At 45.8% G+C, this 19,505-nt stretch overlaps 2 protein-coding genes across 2 annotated transcripts; both read right to left on the reverse strand.

Annotated features, from left to right (window-relative positions):
- Window positions 1-4,594: 4,594 nt before the first annotated feature.
- c8h22orf15 (chromosome 8 C22orf15 homolog) lies at window positions 4,595-7,954 on the reverse strand. Its single transcript, XM_030105541.1, has 5 exons — window positions 7,480-7,954; window positions 6,238-6,324; window positions 5,833-5,955; window positions 5,069-5,143; window positions 4,595-4,935 (listed from the first exon to the last, which is right to left on the reverse strand). The coding sequence occupies exons 2-5, from the start codon at window positions 6,314-6,316 to the stop codon at window positions 4,838-4,840; spliced, it is 375 nt and encodes a 124-aa protein (XP_029961401.1). The 5' UTR covers window positions 6,317-6,324; window positions 7,480-7,954; the 3' UTR covers window positions 4,595-4,837.
- A 412-nt stretch (window positions 7,955-8,366) lies between these two features.
- adora2aa (adenosine A2a receptor a) lies at window positions 8,367-18,085 on the reverse strand. Its single transcript, XM_030105540.1, has 3 exons — window positions 17,774-18,085; window positions 13,574-14,165; window positions 8,367-11,011 (listed from the first exon to the last, which is right to left on the reverse strand). Exons 2-3 carry the CDS (start codon window positions 13,906-13,908, stop codon window positions 9,964-9,966), a joined length of 1,383 nt encoding a protein of 460 aa, XP_029961400.1. The 5' UTR covers window positions 13,909-14,165; window positions 17,774-18,085; the 3' UTR covers window positions 8,367-9,963.
- Window positions 18,086-19,505: the final 1,420 nt, after the last annotated feature.

The following is a 19,505-nucleotide window of genomic DNA, read 5'->3' on the forward strand; positions in this document are numbered from 1 at the left end:
TCCGATTGGTCTGAGTTTTTACTGTCCTGTGGCCGCTACAGTGGTCAGATTTTTTCCGCACCTTTTTCCGTCCACATAATGTATTGACTTCTCCCAGGGGGAAGGAGCATTTCACTCAGTATGACAAGAAGGGCTTTTGTACAACATTGTCTACCCTAGCTTTAATAAATAGAATTTAGATTGTTCTCTGATCCCACTCTATAGCGATAGGGGGCGGTAATGCACCTGTTGAAATGGTGCCATCCACCGTTAAACAACACAGAAGAAGAAGCGCTCCGCTGTCTGAACTAGGGCTGAACGATGTGGGCAAAATGTCATATCTGGATATCCATGCCAGATATCTCGATATCGATACGATATATTACAATAGATTCGGTGAAAGTTAAGCATTTTTCAGAAAAATAGAAACATTATAATACTAAAGGATGTAAAAAAATTGCAGTTTTATTTATGAGAACTCACTGCCACCACCACCAAACTGGTTTGTGCAGATTCTGCCCTCTGCCATCAGCTGTCAACCAGTAAAGGAGGTTTGTGATTGGCCGGCCTGACCTGTGCATGGAGCTGACACGCAGGACGAGCAGGGGAAGCTTGATATCGTTGATTCTGAGGAACTAATGTCCTGAATGTTCATATCCCGATATCGATATGATAACGATATATCGTTCAGCCCTAGTCTGAACCATAGATATCTTATATAACACTAGATACCTCGTCTCCGCTGCTGGCCAATAAAGTCGGACGTCTGCAGAGGTCGGCCATCTTTGTACGGGAACCTGGCTCGCTCATAACATTGTGTTGATGAGACATGAACTGCTTAACAAGCTATAACTTGCTCAAATTTTTACCGATTTTCAAACGGTTTGGTTTGTAATAAACATCAATTCTCTGTTAATGACATGACATATGTTTGATGAGTATGGCATGCCTTAAATATATATCATAAATATATATCATATCGTAAATATTCATAATATTCTTCATATTAGGCTCCATGTTCAAATCCTTACACTGAGATTCATGGTTTGGATTCATACACTGAGATATATTTATAGCACTTACAAATAATTTAGACAAGCCATACATGTCCATATTTTTAGTTTTGTGTGAAAATATTTTAAGACGTGGCAGGGCTGTAGTGGAGGCTGAAGATAAACAATTTACCCACCTGAAACTTCAGAAATACTTAAATCTCATGAACCTCATTATATTGAATGTATTATATTATTTTTCATTAATATATAACATTAAACAATAACCTTCCACATTATTAAATCTATTGTGAATGTATAATGTCCCCCCATTGATTTTTTAAACATGAAATAGTGCACCAGAAAACACCATCCATCCATCCATCCATTTTCTACTGCTTATCCGGGGCCGGGTCGCGGGGGCAGCAGTCTCAGCAGGGATGCCCAGACTTCCCTGTCCCCAGACTCTTCCTCCAGCTCCTCTGGGAGGATCCCAAGGCGTTCCCAGGCCAGCCGAGAGACATAGTCTCTCCAGCGTGTCCTGGGTCTTCCCCGGGGTCTCCTCCCAGTGGGACATGCCCGGAACACCTCCCTAGGGAGGCGTCCAGGAGGCATCCTAAACAGATGTCCGAGCCTCCTCAGCTGGTTCCTCTCGATGTGGAGGAGTAGCGGCTCTACTCCGAGCTCCTCCCTGGTGACGTAGCTCCTCACCCTATCTCTAAGGGAGAGCCCAGCCACCCTACGGAGGAAACACATTGTTTAAAAAAAAAAAAAATTAATTAGGCATTGTAAAAACGTATAAAAGGAGCTCAGAAAGTTTCAAGTCAAATAATGGAATTACAGTCACAATATAATTAGGTAAACGAATAAAAGGCAACTGAGTGAATCTCTTGATCAATCAATTTTTATATAACTCAGAGTCACAACAGCAATTGCCTTTTTGTGCTTTAAGATGTTCCATTAAAAAATTCAGTGAAATAAGAGTATAAACGTCTGCACAGATCACCAACCTTACATTGCGTTCCACAGAAACTCTGACAACTTTCCCGTACAAAGATGGCCGACCTCTGCGGACGTCGTGGAATCTGCCGTGAGGCATCTAGTGTTCTGTAAGATATCTACGGTCTGAACAGCTCCGTCTGCTCCGCTCCGTCTGTGTGTGAGCACGCGCGGCGCAGATCGGCTCACAGGACGCCTCTCGGTAATCACGTCGCGCAACAAAGTATCATAGTACTGTGTGCAAAGCGCTGGTCAATTTACGTTCACGTGCTATGAGAAACAGTGAACCCCGGACATTTCCTTGAATTTAAAAAACCCGCCCGGACGCCCCGGACAGGATGTAAAAAGAGGACATGTCCGGGGAAAAGAGGACGTATGGTCACCCTGCTCTCCACACAACTTCGGTCAACTTCTATTTTTGCCGGAGGCGCAGCGGAGACGGAGTCAATTTCCCATAATGCCAAAGCACCAATAGGAAACCAAAAGAGTGCAACATCTGTTTTATCAGAACAAATGACTACAAAAGCTGACTTTTTTAATAGTCCTAGACATATTATTTATATAAATATCTATATAGATTTCTGTTGAATCTGTCACACATGTTTTTACATGTAAATAAAAGCGTAAATATACGCTTTCATGGATGAGTGTTTTATTTTGAAACCTGAACAGGCTCTGGCCTCGCAAAACAAAGGAGTAGTGGAAGTTTTTAAACTCTAGAGCAAGCATGGTTGACGAAGAGAAACTGATCCTGGAGGTACAAGAGCACAAAATACTCTCTGACACCAGTCGTCCTGTTTATAAAGACGCCAGCAGAGTCCAAACATGTTTACATGGAGATCATCATGGAAACATAATCCCACGCATGCGCTGAGCTCATGTCTGGTCAAAAGGCTGAGGTGGTGCAGCTGTACCACATCAGGTGGGCGCACTACTACGGCTGCGGAACGTCTGCGACCTGGGTGGCGCAGCGGAGCTGTTCCGCAGTATGTGGGCGCTCGGCGTTAGAGCTCACTTTGCAGAATCCGTCAGTGAATGTTCAATCTCTCAGTCACTGACAGATTCTGCATTGGGCCTGTAAAATCTTCAAAAACCAACTTAGAGACTTGAAACCACTTCTACACCACATAGACGTCCCCCAGATTTCATTTGAGACTATCCCCAACCTTTTAGATCTTTTTTATGCAGAGTTAGAGCTCACTTTGCAGAATCTGTCAGTGAATGTTGCAATCTGTCAGCCACTGACAGATTCTGCGTTCGGCCTGTAAAATCTCCAATAAACAGCTCAGAGACTTGAAACCACTTCTACACCACTTCGAAGTCCCCCAGATTTCATGTTAAAACTGTTGTCTAACCAATGTTCTGTGCACCATGCAAGCAAGACCAATATTGAATTACAATTTTGGCAGCCATTGGTTTTTGATTATTTTAGTATTTATTTCATTAAGACAACGCGCTCCTTTTTTTTTCAAAACATGATGCAGACACGCACGGTGTGCGTCCTGGCTTCCGCTGCTTTAAATGTAAAAGAAAACTCTCGGTGTTAGCCTTTGTTTTGTTCGGGTTGAAATGTACATGGATACGTTGCAGTGAACTTTAAGTTGCTCATTTCTGGACAGCTGTGTGTTGTCCATGTTGTCTCCCCCCCCCCCCCCCCCCCCCCCCCCCCGTCAATGTGATGACGTCATCACGACTTGTTGACTCGACCTCGACTTTATTGACGGATAAGTCGACTTGAAAAAAACTGAAGGTGTTAATGCCCTAGCCGTGTCACTTACTGCACAGCTTCATGTCAGCGTTACAGATCACAGCTGGAGGTTTTTTACGGCTGAACTTACAGCAGGCTCTAGCTGATCTATTTCTCTCTTCCTGCTGTGGCTCTTCATTAGCACATGTTACCCAGTAAGATGGATTCTGGAAACACGTTTTGGAAAATTTTATCCTCCACTCCTGCTCGGTGATGTGGAGGAAAGAGGGTTTTTTCCCACCATCCAGTTTATTTATGGACTATGTAAATTATTCTTAATGGAGCTGGACTTCAGTGACGCACAGTTCAAGCCTCCTTGTTTACAGTCGCTGAGTTCAAACTTTGCAGTTTTGTTTTTAAATGTGAGACTAATTTTTCCCTTCAGATTTTTTGTCAATAAACGGTGTAAACACTCTCTGTGTGTTTGGGTGTTTCTGTTGAGATGCTCTGAGGGGGAATTAATCATATTTCCAGGAGCTATTTTGGGCTGCACAGTGTGTGAAGTGGTTTGCAGGCTCGATATCTCTGGTTTGAGCCCGAGTTGAACCTTTCTGAGTGGAGCTTGCATGTTTTCCCTGGGTGAGAGGGTTTCTCAGGGTTGGATTTGAGGCTAACTGAGGACTACAGGGTTGCCTGTGAGTGTGAATGTGTGTGTTCGTCCGTCTCTGTCTTGACCCGAAGAGCTTTTGTCATGAACTCCTGATTCAAATGTGGTCAGCTGGTTCTCTTCACACGCACTGAAGCCTCGGTCTGGACTCATGAAAATGTCTGGAAAATGTGATTGAACTTAAAAGTAGTGTAGCATCACATAAGAGTGTACTTTCTACAAAGAAACAAAATCAGAGAGCAGAGGTGATTAAAAATGTGCAGACAGCCTTTTATTGAAATCTATTAGTAAATCTTTCCCATCTACATTATTAAGGTATACATTTCTTTAATGCAGCTCAGAAGTGTTCCTTGAACAAAATGGATACAAAGACGTGCTTATCTACACCCATTAAGGCCTTGAAACTTTTTTCCCCTCTCTATCAGGTTAAACTTGACAGAAATTTCACTGAATTCCCTGAAGAGGGTCAAGCGGGTGTAGAAAGATCAGCGATCACAGAATCTCTTCAACACTTCAGTTCTTATTTTTCATGACTTTGCCCCTCTGTGTTCGTCCTCTTCTTGTCTTCCTGCCTGGCTCTTTGTCAGGGTTTGAGAGTTTCCTCAGCAGCTCTGCAAGACAGACAGAGACGAACCAAATCACCTCAACCAGTCATCAATAGCCATGTGGTGTTGCATTGGCCGCCAGAGGGCGCCAGAGAGCCACTGAGCGGTGCTCTGCCGTGTCCTCTGGTGGTGCGGTTACCTGTTAGCTCTGGATGGCTCTGGCTGTAGTTGTTCAGCAGGGAGATGTATTTGGGACTGTCAGCTGCAGCGTCCCCTGGAGGAAGCATGAAGATTCAGTCAGTCCAGTGGACTCTGATGACTCTCCAGCCCGCTGCCGGGTGCCTCAGGCCACAGATACCTGACGGTCTGAGTGTGTCAGGTGTGGTGATATGGATCACATGTCTGCTATCTCTGAGAGCCGCCCTGGTCACCTGGACAGCGACCAACAGAGCGCAGCCTGGGGGGGATTCCCAGCATTCTCTCTGCTGGAGACACTTCTCTAGGTAAGAGGCTTCAGTCACAGCGACTCTCCGCCTGGCTAAATCCACTGACACTCCATCAAATGTCTGGTAGTACGTTTGTTGTTTTTGAACTCAATAGAAAGGAATTGTAAACTGTAAATTGAGTCATTAAAAGCTCACTTCATATCACATAATGTCTGAAAGGCTCTGATGACCACAAACTGAAGGAATGACCCAGAGAACCTTTTGAAATGCAACCTGACTGAAGCTACAATCATCCTGTTTTCAATTCAATTCAATTATGCAAGCGACCTGCGAACCCCTCAGGACCGTTCAGTAACTCGTTAGTTCTGCCTTTTACCATCAGATGAAGGAAAAGAAAGATCTGGGATCAGATCATTGAGGCCAGACGTGGTTGAGCTGATTAAGTTTGGAAAACGTGTTTGAGATGTGAGCTCCTGCTCCTCTGAAGTCCGGTGTGATGGATGGAGCAGACACTCACGGCACACTCGCAGGAGGACGTAGTACTGGCGCTCCGCCAGGACGCTGCTGGCCGGGGAGCAGCTGTGCTGCCTGGCCTCCAGGTTCATCAGCTGGCCGCTGCTGTCCATCACGTCCACACACTCTGCAGCAGGACACAGCGTCAATCACAGGAAACACTGGGCCGGTGTGGGCGCTCAGCACACTCCTGCTAAACATCAGCATGTGAGCACAACTAGATTATTTCTTCCCATTGAGAAGAAAAATCCGTTTGAGGGACGAAGTAAAGGTCAGGATGTTGCGCTCTTTTTTTATAAAAGCTTCTTCTTTCACTGTATTGATTTCTTGTACAAAAGGAAAAAAATGATTTGACAGACAGATCACCTCTCGTCCCAAACACTTCCATTAGTTAAAAGACGTTCCGTACCTTTGAAGTCCAGGCCGCACCTCTCCTTCAAGTGGTGGATGAAGTTTATCATCTTACAGTTGAGGTTGAACATTTCCATTTTCCCATCTGCACAAACAAAAAGACTCTGTAAAGTTAAGTAGGCAGTGCATCAACGTGTGGCACACTGTTTAACACCGGCTGTCAAACTTCAAACAGCGTTTGCAGGATTAAAGAAACCGAACCAACCTCCGAACAGAATGGTCACAAACATGATGTGAGCTGCAGGACAGACTGCGAGGCTCCTGAAGCTCCGACCGACCGACCGGGGAAAAAAGGCAACAAATGCCCAGGGGTCGCTTTTCTTCCCCACACATTCAGCTCTGAGGGAGGCTGTATGAACAGGCTGCATAATGAGGAGCTAGGAAACACACACACACTGCTCTGCATCCACTTCTTCTGCACAAAGCTGAACCTCTTAAATGAGGAGACAAAGGGCTGCTTCTGCTGGTATCCAGGGAGTCTCCACACACACCGAGCAGCAGCCTGCACTTTACTGGACGCTGTGTTTACACTGATTCCATCAGAGGCCAACAACAAAAAAACAAGCTTTCATCATTTCTCACCACAGATCGGAAAAAATAACCCAAAAACCATCCCCACCCAGGGCCACTCATCCCCATCCAAGTCACTGATAACTGAAGATTGAATCGCCGACCCTTAAAGGTCACACAGGACGGGATGCTTCATACGCACAGGGTGGATTTCCAGCCTCAGATTCAGCTCAAAAACATGTTTTTTGGACGTAGCAGCAGTGAGAGTTCTGACAAGAACTACCGTTAGAGACCACATCACTCCAGCGTCGGCTTCTCTTCACTGACTTCATGTCAAATCTAGAATAGAGTTTAAATCCTTCTCTTAACCTATGAAGCTCTGAACATCCAGGCCCCATCAGATCCTACAGAGCTGTTAACCCCATACTGCCCAGGAGAACACCTGCTTCTCAGAGTGCTGGTTCACTGGAGGTCACTAAGACATTTCAACTATCAGACTCCTCTCAAAGTCAAAGCAGTGAGCTTTGTCATCAATTATGCTGTTGGTACAAGACACAGTCTGGCTTGCAGTGTAGACATGCATCACCCAGAATAAAAGACAGAGAAAACAGACACATCAGCCAAAACAGAATAAAGATAAGAAAAAGAGAATGTAAGCCATAAAAACAGGTCAACAAGATTTAAACTAGAAGTTGAAAAGTAGAAATATGCCGTATATAATACAACGTACACTGAGATGAGCAATATTTCCTCTCATACTGGAACCAGAGCAGCCTCCTCCTGCGTCGTGTTCCTCCGTCAGTGTCTCTCTGCTACAGACCTTCATCCACATCTTCAGAACCTGAACTGAAACTCCTAACATACACAAAAAAAAACTGTTCCTAAGAGTAAAAGGGTTAACAAGAAGCTAAATCACAGTGATGAAATCTGAAACACGACTTCTTGTCTTTTCTACTCTATCAGAACAGCCGGCTTGAAATCGTTCTCTCGTCCAGACTTTGTCACCTTTTTTCATACAGTTAATTAAACATGGCCGATTTGAACCCCGTGGACCATCTGGTACGAGTATTCCATCCCCAACCTCCTAACTCGGATCAACACTTTCATCATAACTGATATGGTGAAGAGAATGCGATGATTACCAAACAGGCCGAGTCTCTGTCAAGTCGTTGTCTGACTAAAATACTTTTCCTTTGTCACTTTATTGTACTGGACTGGATGAGCTCCTGTTGCAGCTTTACACTTAAAATATAACAAATAATACTGATAATCATTTCTATTTATGAGCATGGCCTTTATTTTTTATAAGGCCAATGAAAAATATATTTGAGGCAAATCTAAGAAGTTGTAAGACGAAACACTTGAAAGAAATACATATTTACTGTCAGATTTTTGCATGTGATCTCCAGTGGAGGTGAGCTGATGAGACAAGATGCTGCACAAGAGAAACAGCTGAGATTTCTGTGATGAATTCTTAAAAACAGCCTGAATCCCCATGGTGGTGGTGATGATGGTGGGGGTGGGGGGGGGGGGTTCAGAAAGGGGTCCAGCCTGCGCCCTGCAACGTCTATTCACTCGGGATTTATCATAAAAGCTGAGAAAATAAAGAAGTCCAAAGATAGTTTGACAGTTTAATGAAGCATTCCCCAGAATAAGCACGGCAGATCTGTGACTCAGCCCCGCAGGCCTCCACATCTCCCGAGAAAAAAAAAAAACACTAAATAACACCAGAAAGTACAGAGAGGTTTCCTTTAAGACGGGACGCAGAAGGCAGCAGCCGCCGGAAAGTTTGATACAACACAGAACCATTCACCGTCCTCTTTTACTCAGCTGTGCCAACATTTGCAATAAATTAACTGAAAGGAGCATCAAGCGGTGCGTTTCAGCCGTTATACCAGCAGGACTGAGGCCCAGGAGCTAAGTCAGTCCAGGTAGAGTCCCGGCGCAGGTGGCGAAGACAGAGGGACTTCCTGTTTGTATCCCTGATGGAGTGAGGCGTTCTTCAGCACTTGAATGATGAGATTTACACACATGATGAAGACGACGGTGTTCATGAACCCTTTAAGTACACGATCACATCTTAAAAACAGGACCAGAGCGTGGCCGTGACGGAGAAAACACAAGCTTGGCTGGACGCTCGACAGGAGGAGCAAACTGGATCAGCAGAGCTTTCTGAAGATTACAGTGGATTTTATACAACGCTGACTTATGAAATATGACAGAAACGAGCTTGTTTTGTTTTTAAAGAACGACACCCGTCTTGAAATAATATCTGAATCTAGTAATGAGTGCAGGATGAAGGGTTCTGTCCGAGGTTCCCGGTCTGATGAGGCAGGCCGGAGGAGCTTTAATGCTGCGTGAATGGAGGGAAAGGCTTTGATGGAGTGGTAACCGTACTGTGTGGCTCGCAGGAGACCAGGCGGAGGGGAAACCCGCCGGGACGGAAGAGCAGAGGAAGAACGACAAGAAGAAGAAGATCGTGATGGTCGTATTTCTGAACCTTTTTCCCCAAACTGCCTCGAGGAAAACCTGAATCTCTGATTCAAACCGTTTTGGCGGACACTTCTGGAAGCTTTTTTTAAAGCTTAGGGATTTTTTTGGTTCCAAATCACAGCGCTTTTTCTTTTCTCGGACTCAGTTTGGATCAAACATTACTGCACTGTGTTTTTTTCCTTTGGTTCCTCTGCCGTTTCCATCGAAAGCAGCAAACAGACACCAAACAATGCAACGTAAACGTGAAAATGTTGTTTAAACGGGGACTCAAATTAATGCCTCTGTCAGTTTTTTTTTGTAATATTGCACATGTCGATATCACAGTCATAATAACAAATATATTGTTACAGCTCTATTAAGAGCGTATACATTTATTTTTGTGAATAACTTTTGGTCCAATGTTAAAATACATCCTAACAAGAACTTCCCCCTGGGATTAATGCAGTATCTCTACTCTACTCTACTCTACAGCCTTCACCGCCTCCGTCATGTGGTTTTAAGAAGCGGTGTGGCCGTTGTGAACCAGCATCAGTGCCTTCAGACTTTGGTATGATTAAATTAAAAAGTCAGTAAATGTAAATGGAGGGGGGATTCTTCAGGGTGGAAGTGATGCCAGAGCGATTCTTCGTCTGTTGTTCAGTTTCGGGGCTTCCTCCTGCGTCCACCGCGGTCCTGAGCGTTCTTCCTCTGGATTAGTTTGGACGCCTCTCCTGGCGATTGGTCAGGACACCTCGGCCAGTTCACTGATGCAGCTCTTCTGCTTCTGTTTGCTGAAAAGCGAGGTGAGGCGGGCCGAGCCGAGGCTCCGCCCACTCTGCTCTGCCAGGTCTTCGGCTTCGGCGCAGTCCGCATACTGGACGTGGCGGTCCATCGAGATGGGGGCGTGTCCGAGGGCTGGCAGCGGGCACGACCCCATCCTGGGACAGTGGGAGATGACTACCGACAGGGGGAGGTGGGAAACCGCCACCAGGCCGCCCCCTATGGGAGACACGTGGGCGGGACAGTGGGTGGCGCTCTCGCAGTCGCCGCTGCTGTGCTCCGCGAAGACGTCCAGACTGAGGCCGTTGGCTTTCAGCCGGATGGAGTCCGTGATGCTGTTGTGGGCGGAGTTCCGCTTGCTGCCGCCGGACGGAAACAGCTCCTGCCGGCCCAGGATGTGGCGCCGGATGATCTTGCGGAAGGTCTGCCGGAACTCGCGGATGCGGTAGGCGTAGATGAAGGGGTTGACCACGGAGTTGGCGTGGGAGAGGATGATGGCCACGTTCAGGACCCACGCCGGCGGGCGCTGGCACTCGCTGCAGAGCAGGGTGAAGCAGTTGATGATGTGTAGCGGCAGCCAGCACACGGTGAACAGCCCCACGATGATGGCCAGGGACTTGGCGGCCTGGACCTCCTTCTGCAGCGTGGAGCGCGTCTTCGTCTTCTCGCCGTGAGCCGCCTTCACCTCGATCAGCTTCAGCTGGTGGCGGGCGGCCATGAAGATGCACAGGTAGATGGCCAGCATCAGCAGCAGCGGGATCAGCACGCACACGAAGAAGTTGAAGTAGACCATGTACTCCATCACCACCACGTTCTCGAACTTGCACTCCACCAGGCCGGGCGAGCACGACCTGTTACGGCTCGGGGGCGTCGGGGGTGTGTGGTGCGTCGGGGACGTCGGGTGCTTGACGTGCCAGCCCATCATGGGGGTCAGACCGATGGCGATGGACAGGACCCAGCAGAGGGCGATGATGCCTCGAGCCCGCTCGCCCGTCACCAAGCTGTTGTACCTGGAGAGGAGAGCGGAGGAACGTCAGCTCCACGTGGCGAGGGTCAAAAGTCAGAGGTCGGTTCAAAGGTCGCCCGTCCCCCCAGAGAAAACACTTTTCAGGCTTTGAAAACACACAAAGCAGAGGGAGCTAATTCCAGGTCACTGTTGGGTGGGCGGGGTTCCTGAGGGCTGTTTTTGGGAGGTCCAGAATTTGACAGCATGAAGGTTCGTGCTCTATTTGGTGCTTTAAAAAAAAAGTTGAACTGAATGGAAGGCCAGATCTGACAACCACTGCAGCCACTGGACCAGTTACAGTCATGGTTTTGTACTTGAGCTCCAGGAAATTACCCCCCCGTGGTGCAAACCAGCAGGAAAACACAAGGAAAATGGATCTTTTTCACTTTTTCACTAAGAGCATCACTGAAACTGAGCTCTACTATCACATGAGATTCGTAATGAGATTAGAGAGGAGAGAGAATCCAGAGGAAATCTTCACCAACACACAGATCATTTGTCTCTGCAGTTCAGTTTGTGCCATCGTGAGTCGCCTCCAGTTACTCCGGGCAGCGGTGACAGAAAACACCGACGGGAACCCTGCCAAGAATGAAAGAACCTTCCTGTAATATGATTAGATTGTTGTGTAATCATTCAGCCTCATAAACTCTCCTCTGGATTTATGCGAGCGTGTGATCAGTCACGGAGGAGCCTGTTTTCAGCAGAGCGCCCTCTTCGACAGGCCACAGCATCAGACGCTGGGAGCACATGACCTGAAACAAAAGCTAGAGGAGGGGGCGGCTGAGGCGCTCTGAGCAGCCGCTCCTCTTCGAACGACTCTCCACGCTCTGATACACATCGGCACAGTTCAGGTACAGCAACTGAGCTGCAGAGCTGCTGTCTCTCTGCCTGCAGCATCGACATTAGCGTGAACTACAGCTGCTGTCGCAAAGCTGCAGTTCCTCTATTAGCATTGACCTGAGCCAGCTCTCAATTCCAGTAAACCCCTGTTCATTAACCCTGCATCAGACGCAGCTGCAGACTCTGATAACGTTACCTCGAAGGAAACAGTGACGAGTAAACAGCGTGCGGCTGTTTGCGGCAGTGATGTACGGCTTACTTTATCGTACAAACAGCCGGTTTGGGTTTCGGTGACAGTCACCTCCAGACTGAAGCAACTGGCAGATGCTATTTCAATCCGTCACAGGAAGCAATGTGGTTAGAGCAACAAAAAAAAAAGAGAAAGAAATCACACACGAAGAAACAGGAAGAGCGTCCGAAATATGTGAAAATGTACTGAAAGATTTCTGAAGTAGTTCAAATGATTCTCGTTAAAAAGCTTCTTCAGTGCAAGAAAAGGGCGCTTTGGGCTCTACGTTAGGGAGTTTAGTGTCAAAAGCATCCTTATTGTCCAGGTGTACACCCGATAAAGAGCTGAATTTACCACCAAATTAAGACCAAGCTTAAAAAAATAAAACAAGAAGTACCGTTTTCACACTTTTTTGTATTGTAATATCCAAAAAAAGGACGTGGGAAAAGTTGTATGAGAGTAGTTTGCAGCTCTTACTGTAAAAAAATGTACATGAAATGATCTGTAAACATAATAAAAGTGAACAGGAGTGTCTGGGTGGTGTCTGGGTGTGTGTGCACGGCGTTTTAAAGTCGTCCGTGAAGTGTCATTTCTCCGATGAAGCACTTCTCGTCCCGGAACCAAGCGAGGGGAAAAAAAGGGATAAACAAACGAAAGCGCTTCAGGACTCCTCAAAGGACGGAGTCTATTTCGGGCGGAACGGCAGCGCAGTGTGGGAGAGCAGCTGAGATATTTGGCTTCTTTCTATCACATTCTTCAAATGTTAAAGTGCAAAAGGTTAATGCTGCGAAAACAAGGCCACCCCCCGTCACGCACACAAATAAAGGCCGCCGCAGAGGAAGCGTCTCGGATCTGCAGGAGGAAGAGACGGGGATCCTGAGGCGGAACCGCCGGGGCCGGTCGGCCCGGAGCGACGGCCGGACCGAGCCCGGAGACGGCCCACTGCTTCCACAGAGAAACCACAGGAAGGTTACGTGGAGGCTACCGAGTCTGTATAAGCAATTAAAGAAGTATTTATTTGATTGCTCTGGAGGGACGGGGGCGTCCTCCAGAGAGACGCCATTTCTGGACGCACTCGTTCGGCCAAAACTTTGTGGTTCAAAGGTCACGTCTTCGGCAATGGTCCCAATATGAAATATGAAGCGCTATGATGAGAGCCAGGCTGCCTGGGACTCACAAACATTTCAAATGATTTCCAGGATGCTCTTTTTACTCACTATTTTGATTTTACGTTTTTAATTTTAACAGTTTAGCCAATTATTTCAGTTTCATCCTACTTTTGTGGTTTTATTTATTCGTTACTAATAATTTTTACTGTTAAGACTGTAATTTAAAACTGGGTGATATCTCTTTACTGTTTATATTTTATTACATTTCTAATTGTTTTGAACTCCATCAATGGTTTTTGTAAAAATGTGTGCAGGTACACTGAAGGCCGGCTACCAAGCCATGTTTGTTTGTATGTCCCTAATGTGATGGAGCCTCCTGGTCACCGACCTGAGCGGGATCTTGATGGCGATGTAGCGGTCGATGGCGATGGCCAGCAGGCTGAAGATGGAGCTCTGCGTGAGGATGACCACGAAGCAGGCGATGAAGAGGCAGCCGTAGAAGTTGGAGCTGAAGCCGGTGCTGATGGCGATGGCGAAGGGGATGGCCAGGACGCCCACGGCGATGTCGGCCACCGCCAGCGACACCACGAAGAAGTTGGTGATGGTCTGCAGGTTGCTGTTGAGGTACACGGCCCAGCAGACCAGCACGTTGCCCAGCACGGAGAAGGCGGCGATCAGCAGCTCCAGGACGATGTAGAGGACTTCGACGGGGTCGTCCACCATGGCGAGACGAGCGGCGGGGTCACTAATGAGGAGGGAGGAAACCTCGCCACAACGTCCATAGCTGCAGCCTCCTCAGAATCCCCCGGAACGTCCGCCAGAGTCACCCAGACGGCGGAAACGGCCGAGAAGAGCTGGACCGAGCTCCGGGGTGAGACGTCATCACTGCCGAGTCCTGGAAGACGAGGCGCCGTCCCCCGTCCCCCGTCCTCCGTCCCCTCCCCGCCGGTGAGGCCAGAAACCTGCAGTTGTTTATGAGGCTGCAGCAAAAAGAAGAGCAGAAGTGAGAAAGAGGAAACCGTCAGGGAAGGGAAGTCACAAAACTTGCATCAGATAGGTTTGAGAGAGAAGAGAAGTCGAACACAGGCTCTCTGAAAACGCTCCTTCAGTATTTCTTAGGTTTGCTGCTCAGGAGGTTTAGTTTCATCTTCTGAAAAAGGAGCACATCTAAAAAAAAAAAAGGTCTGAAACCGAAAATGGCCGGGAAGGTTAAATGTTTGTGTTAAAGTAGCTGAAACATGCAGATGAGCCTCCGCATGTTTGTGAGATTCTGAAGTCCTCTATAAACAGCTGAGAAAGAAAGAGAGAGAGAGAGAGAGAGAGAGAGAGAGCGAGAGCGAGAGCGAGAGCGAGAGCACATCACCGCACATAACACTGCGGTGCAGTGGTTAGCACTGACACCTCATTGTGACACGGTTCGACGCCTCGTCGGCCTCTTTATCAGATCCCGGATGAAGCGCGCTAACAGACTGAGATCAAGTACAACCCGGAGTCGCGCTCGCCCAGCCTGTTGGCTTGATCCGAAGGTAGTGTGCAAATCAATCTGAATACGGCAAAAAAAAAGTGGAGTGTTGGAAATGACAGGTGAGGCTGCGGTGAAAAAGAGAAACAAAAGAGATCAAAGACATAAGAATTTCTACAACCCTGAAAATATCATATAAAAATCAGTCAGTAAAAGTCGTGGGGGGCCAGTGGAGGAAATGTCTCTCAAGACTAAAACAGCATCTCTTCTACAGGATGAGCTGCTTTAACTTTATTTTCAAACAAAGTCCAGCTCTTCAGGACTTCTTATGGTAACGAAGTCCGATAACGGCGTCCTCTGGTGTCCTCGCCCTGAGCGAACGGCACCGCAGGCAGATTCCTCAATGAGCTAGCGCTGCTAGCGGATAGCAGCTGCTGTGTGCGGCAGAATTCCCTGGGAGGGAATGTCTTCTGGAGGTTACGTGGAGTTTTTGAAGATAGCAGCTGTGTAGGAACACAAAGGTCTTTGCTCTCCCAGTCCCAGTCCTCCCTCTGGGTCGGGTCAGAAAAAAAAAGCCTTTCTACCAAAACCCCATATTTGTTATTTCTCAGCTGATAGTCATCTGTTCTTTCTATCGGACTTACAAATGAAGCTTTTGTCGGTCTCCATGTCAGAGAGGTTGGGTGTCAGATTTCAAAGATCTGCCATGTTTTATGCAGCCGTGGTGTAAAAAAACAACAATCCCAGAGGAGGCTGGAAGGAAATCATCAAGAGCAGCAGAGATTCTCCCATGCTAGCTACCAATCCTACAACAACAAGATGTCCTGAGACAGAAACGACCAAACACATCAGAGGATCTCGGGGGACAAGCGGAGTGAGGTTCAGATCAGCTCCTTCAGGACTTTCAGGACATGTCGTCGTGTTCAGACGGAGATCGCCGCATTCAGAGGATCAAAGATCAGTCAGTCGGACTTCTCAGCATCGCTTCAACTCACAGTCAGCGAGAACAAACCGCAGACGAACACCGTGAAGACGTGAACACACGGCGATAACCATCGACGTCTTCAAAAAAAAGCAGCTGCGTTGACAAGAGTCCGTCCGGCGCAGGAACCGAAACACATCCCACGTCCTCCACAACCGAACACACACACACACACACACGGCTTCACACACTCCATTCAGCAGAACATTTCACAGTAACGCTCCAGATCAAAGCGAAAACAGCTGCAGACGAGTCTCGAAGACCAAAAGATACGGAGAAGAACTGTTAAATAAGTTGGTTAAATCTGAGCGAGCAGCAGGAAATACTTCACAAAAAGCTGCGCAGGCGATAAAAGTTGCAGCCACAATCAGGCAAAGTGATAAAAAGTTAGAGTGAACGGGCGACAGAGCTAAAAGCTACAATAGAAAGATCAAAATTAGGCTTGTTAAATAAGCTTCGGTTAAGAAATCATCGCTGAATTTAAGAAAAGAAGAGGCATTGTTAGTCACTAAAAGTAAAGGCGGTTAGCAGCTCAGAGAAAAGGCCTTGATCTGGTCGATCGACAGATGAAATAAATACAAAGATAGTCCAGGCTCACTGAAAAAATAACAATAACAAATGAAATGGAGGTAAAAATAATATCTTGACAGATGTTAGGCAGAATGTTCGTATTAAAGGCCAACCTGTGAATAAATAATCAGTATTAAAGAGAGAGAGGAAACGCTGTAGTTTAAACTGAGAAAAGAGAATGCTCAAAGTAAAAAGAAAAGCTGCGCTGAAGCCAAACCAGGCTGATCAACACGGCCAACAGCCCCGGATCAGTAACTACGACTCTGTCTGAGCTGCTTTCTTCAAGCGGAAAAGCTAAAGTCAAAAAGTTGTTCTGTATCCTGACTAAAAGCAGCTGGGTGGAAACAATCCAGTAAATGAAATTAATGATCTATGTAGAAGGGAAACGACCGAAGGAGCTAATGATTGGTGAATATTAAAATGAATCGTATCAGATTAAAGGTTTCAAAAAACAGACCTGGGATCAAACTTCAGGAGGATTTTCTGAAAGAGTTGAACGGTTTATGTAGATAAAAGCGTTAAATATCAGTTTGAAGGCGACGGGAATGTGATAAACTGAAGAAAACAAAGGGCTGCGTCATCACAGAGTGGCTGGAATCACTCACTGTCACTCTGGACAAGAGGATAAAGACAAAGAAAGAAAACAGCCGTTTGTGCAAACTGACACGCTGATAGAACACCTACAGAAAGTTCTAACAAGTTACATTAAACATTAAAAAACAGGACTTATGCTCAATTATCAACTCAGATACACACAATGAGTCAACAACTTTCAATAAATTTAGATATTAAATTGTTTTTAATTGCAGATTTTAACTTTCCTTTTGGTTTGTTCTGTTTTTAAATGGCTTTTATTGAATACGGAAGAGTTCTAACATCAGCCATCACCCCATCTATCCTCTGTATATATTCATCCAATTAATGATTAGCTGATCAGAGCTCTGAACAATAAAAGTAGGACACACTTAAAAGACATCAACGAGCCCGGATTAGAAACACATGTGAACTCTGTGGTGTTCAGCTCCTGCAGTGTGAAGCATCAGTGCAGATATTTCAGCTCAGTCAAGTGTTTCAGGTGAAGTTCTGCAGCGTTCTGCTGTTTCAGGTGCAGAAATGTTAAAGACAGCTGGGATCAGATGTGTTCAGACTGTTCTCCTCCTGACAGCTTCAGCAATAATATAAAGCATGTTTATCACAATGTTAACATTCAATACACAGACTGCAAGAGAGATCACTTCCAAGCACAGAGCGACCGTGGTCTGCTATTCAACCTTTTAAGATCAAGAAAAGTGACATTTATCATGATAAAATCACAAAGACGCATTGAAGAAGTTTTATTCCACTGAAAGCTCTACTTGTTGTAAATCTGGGAGAGAAAATCATGATTAAATGAACAGATCTTCTTGCTGTTTTTATGAAAATAACGTGATTTACGCACATACAGTCGAGCATTAGTCCACAATGCATCACAGGTATCTTTAATTATTACACTTTTATTACGTTCTGAACCCGCTGTTCACCAACACGAGCAGGTTTTCATCGATTCTGATGCAGGAAACAATAAACAGGCTCACCTTGAGTCTGGAAAAGCAGATTTCTCTCCAGTAAAAGTGATAAAATCCAAGTGAGGCTGTTTGGTGGTCGGCTGGGTTTCACTTCCTGAGTGAAGACAAGTTGAAGAGAGAACTTGATCTGCGAAGCTTCGCCGCGACGTCTCGGTCCGGGAAATGAATAAACCAGTTTCAGTGAAATATCGATCAGATCAGATCAGATCAGATCAGATCAGGTCTGATCAGACCGGATCACAGAGCCTGCGGGTCGATGTGCAGGAGAAAAGTCTCTGCTGCAGTGAATGACTTCAGACAGATGAGCCCTGCAATGACACACACACACACACACACACACACACACACACACACACACACACACACACGCTCGCGCAGGAAACACGCTGAGGCGCTTTTGAAAGGGGGCGGGGCTTACCGTGAGGAAGATGAAGAAGAAGATGATGATGATGATTGATGATAAAGACTCAAAGAACTTTATCTAAAGTTAAATATTCCATTTCCGTCACTAACTACATCTTTTATCATCATGAACATCAACATCAAACATCAAAATCACTTTTGTTTTATTATATTAAAATGTTCAGTCGTAATTCTGATGTTTTTAATTTAAAAAAATGTATTTGTTTATTTTTTATTCTAGAACTCTTCTCTTGCAGGTATTTTGGCTGAAAAAAGCTCCAAACGCCGCATTGGCTCTCCTCCGACTCACACTTCATCTGAAATATGCTTTACATGTTGTAAATCTGATGAATGTAAAAAAGAAGAAGAAGAATTCAATATGTAGAGTTGAAAATATTTCATGCAGTCTGCACTGTTGTCATTTCTTTAAACGTCAAATATCAAACTGAACAGGTTGATGGAATGTTCAGCTTGTGTCATTGATCAGGATCAACAACAGCCGTGTCTCTGGGGGCCAACCCTCCTCCAACCCGCCCTGTGGAAACGCTGTGGTACTTTTATTAGTGGAGGAACGACTTTTCTAAAGCAGTTGATGGAAAATAGGATTATTCCGTTAAGCTCGTCAACAGAATTTTCACCTTCAGTTGAACATATTACAAGCATTAGAAGCATTTACACTTTTGAGGCATTCTTCTGCCATTGATACACTGAAGCAGATTTTATTATTTCATTACAACAAATACAGTCAGAAAAATGAGTTTTTATTAATTCAGAGTTTTACATTCCTCTTTGGTTTCCTCCCTAAAAGAGAAGACTAAATCCTGCTGGAAATACTCTTCTCCACCTCCTCCATGAGGCTATCTGGGGGCCCCGAGGGCCCTCGCCCCACACTTTGAGAACCGCAGCATGACAGCAACTTTATAAAGAAAACGAGAAACACCTTTCAGCTTGTTAAACTGTAGAAGTTTTTAATTCAGTGTTAATCAAAACTTAATGTATCTGTTATATTATCTGGTAAGTTTATATCTGACTGGATTGTAATTCTTTATTCCGTATTTTCTACTCCTGGTTTGGTTTATGTCTTTTTTTTAACACTTTTAGACTGAGTTTAGAATTTTCTTGACTTGGTTGCACTTTTCATGTGGTTAAAGCTAGTTTACAGGAATTTAAAGTTTCAGATACAGAACCTGTCTACACGTTGTGCGTTTTCATTTCAGGAAAGTTTCACGTTTACATGGTGACGTTTAGAAAACTACGTCTCGTCTGTGAAACTAAGTCCAGGAGAATCTGGCCCGGGAGTGGAGGATCTCTGGAGGGAAACGTTGCCGTCCATCCGGGC

Source organism: Salarias fasciatus, chromosome 12, assembly GCF_902148845.1.
Source record: "Salarias fasciatus chromosome 12, fSalaFa1.1, whole genome shotgun sequence".
Taxonomy (NCBI): Eukaryota; Metazoa; Chordata; class Actinopteri; order Blenniiformes; family Blenniidae; genus Salarias; species Salarias fasciatus.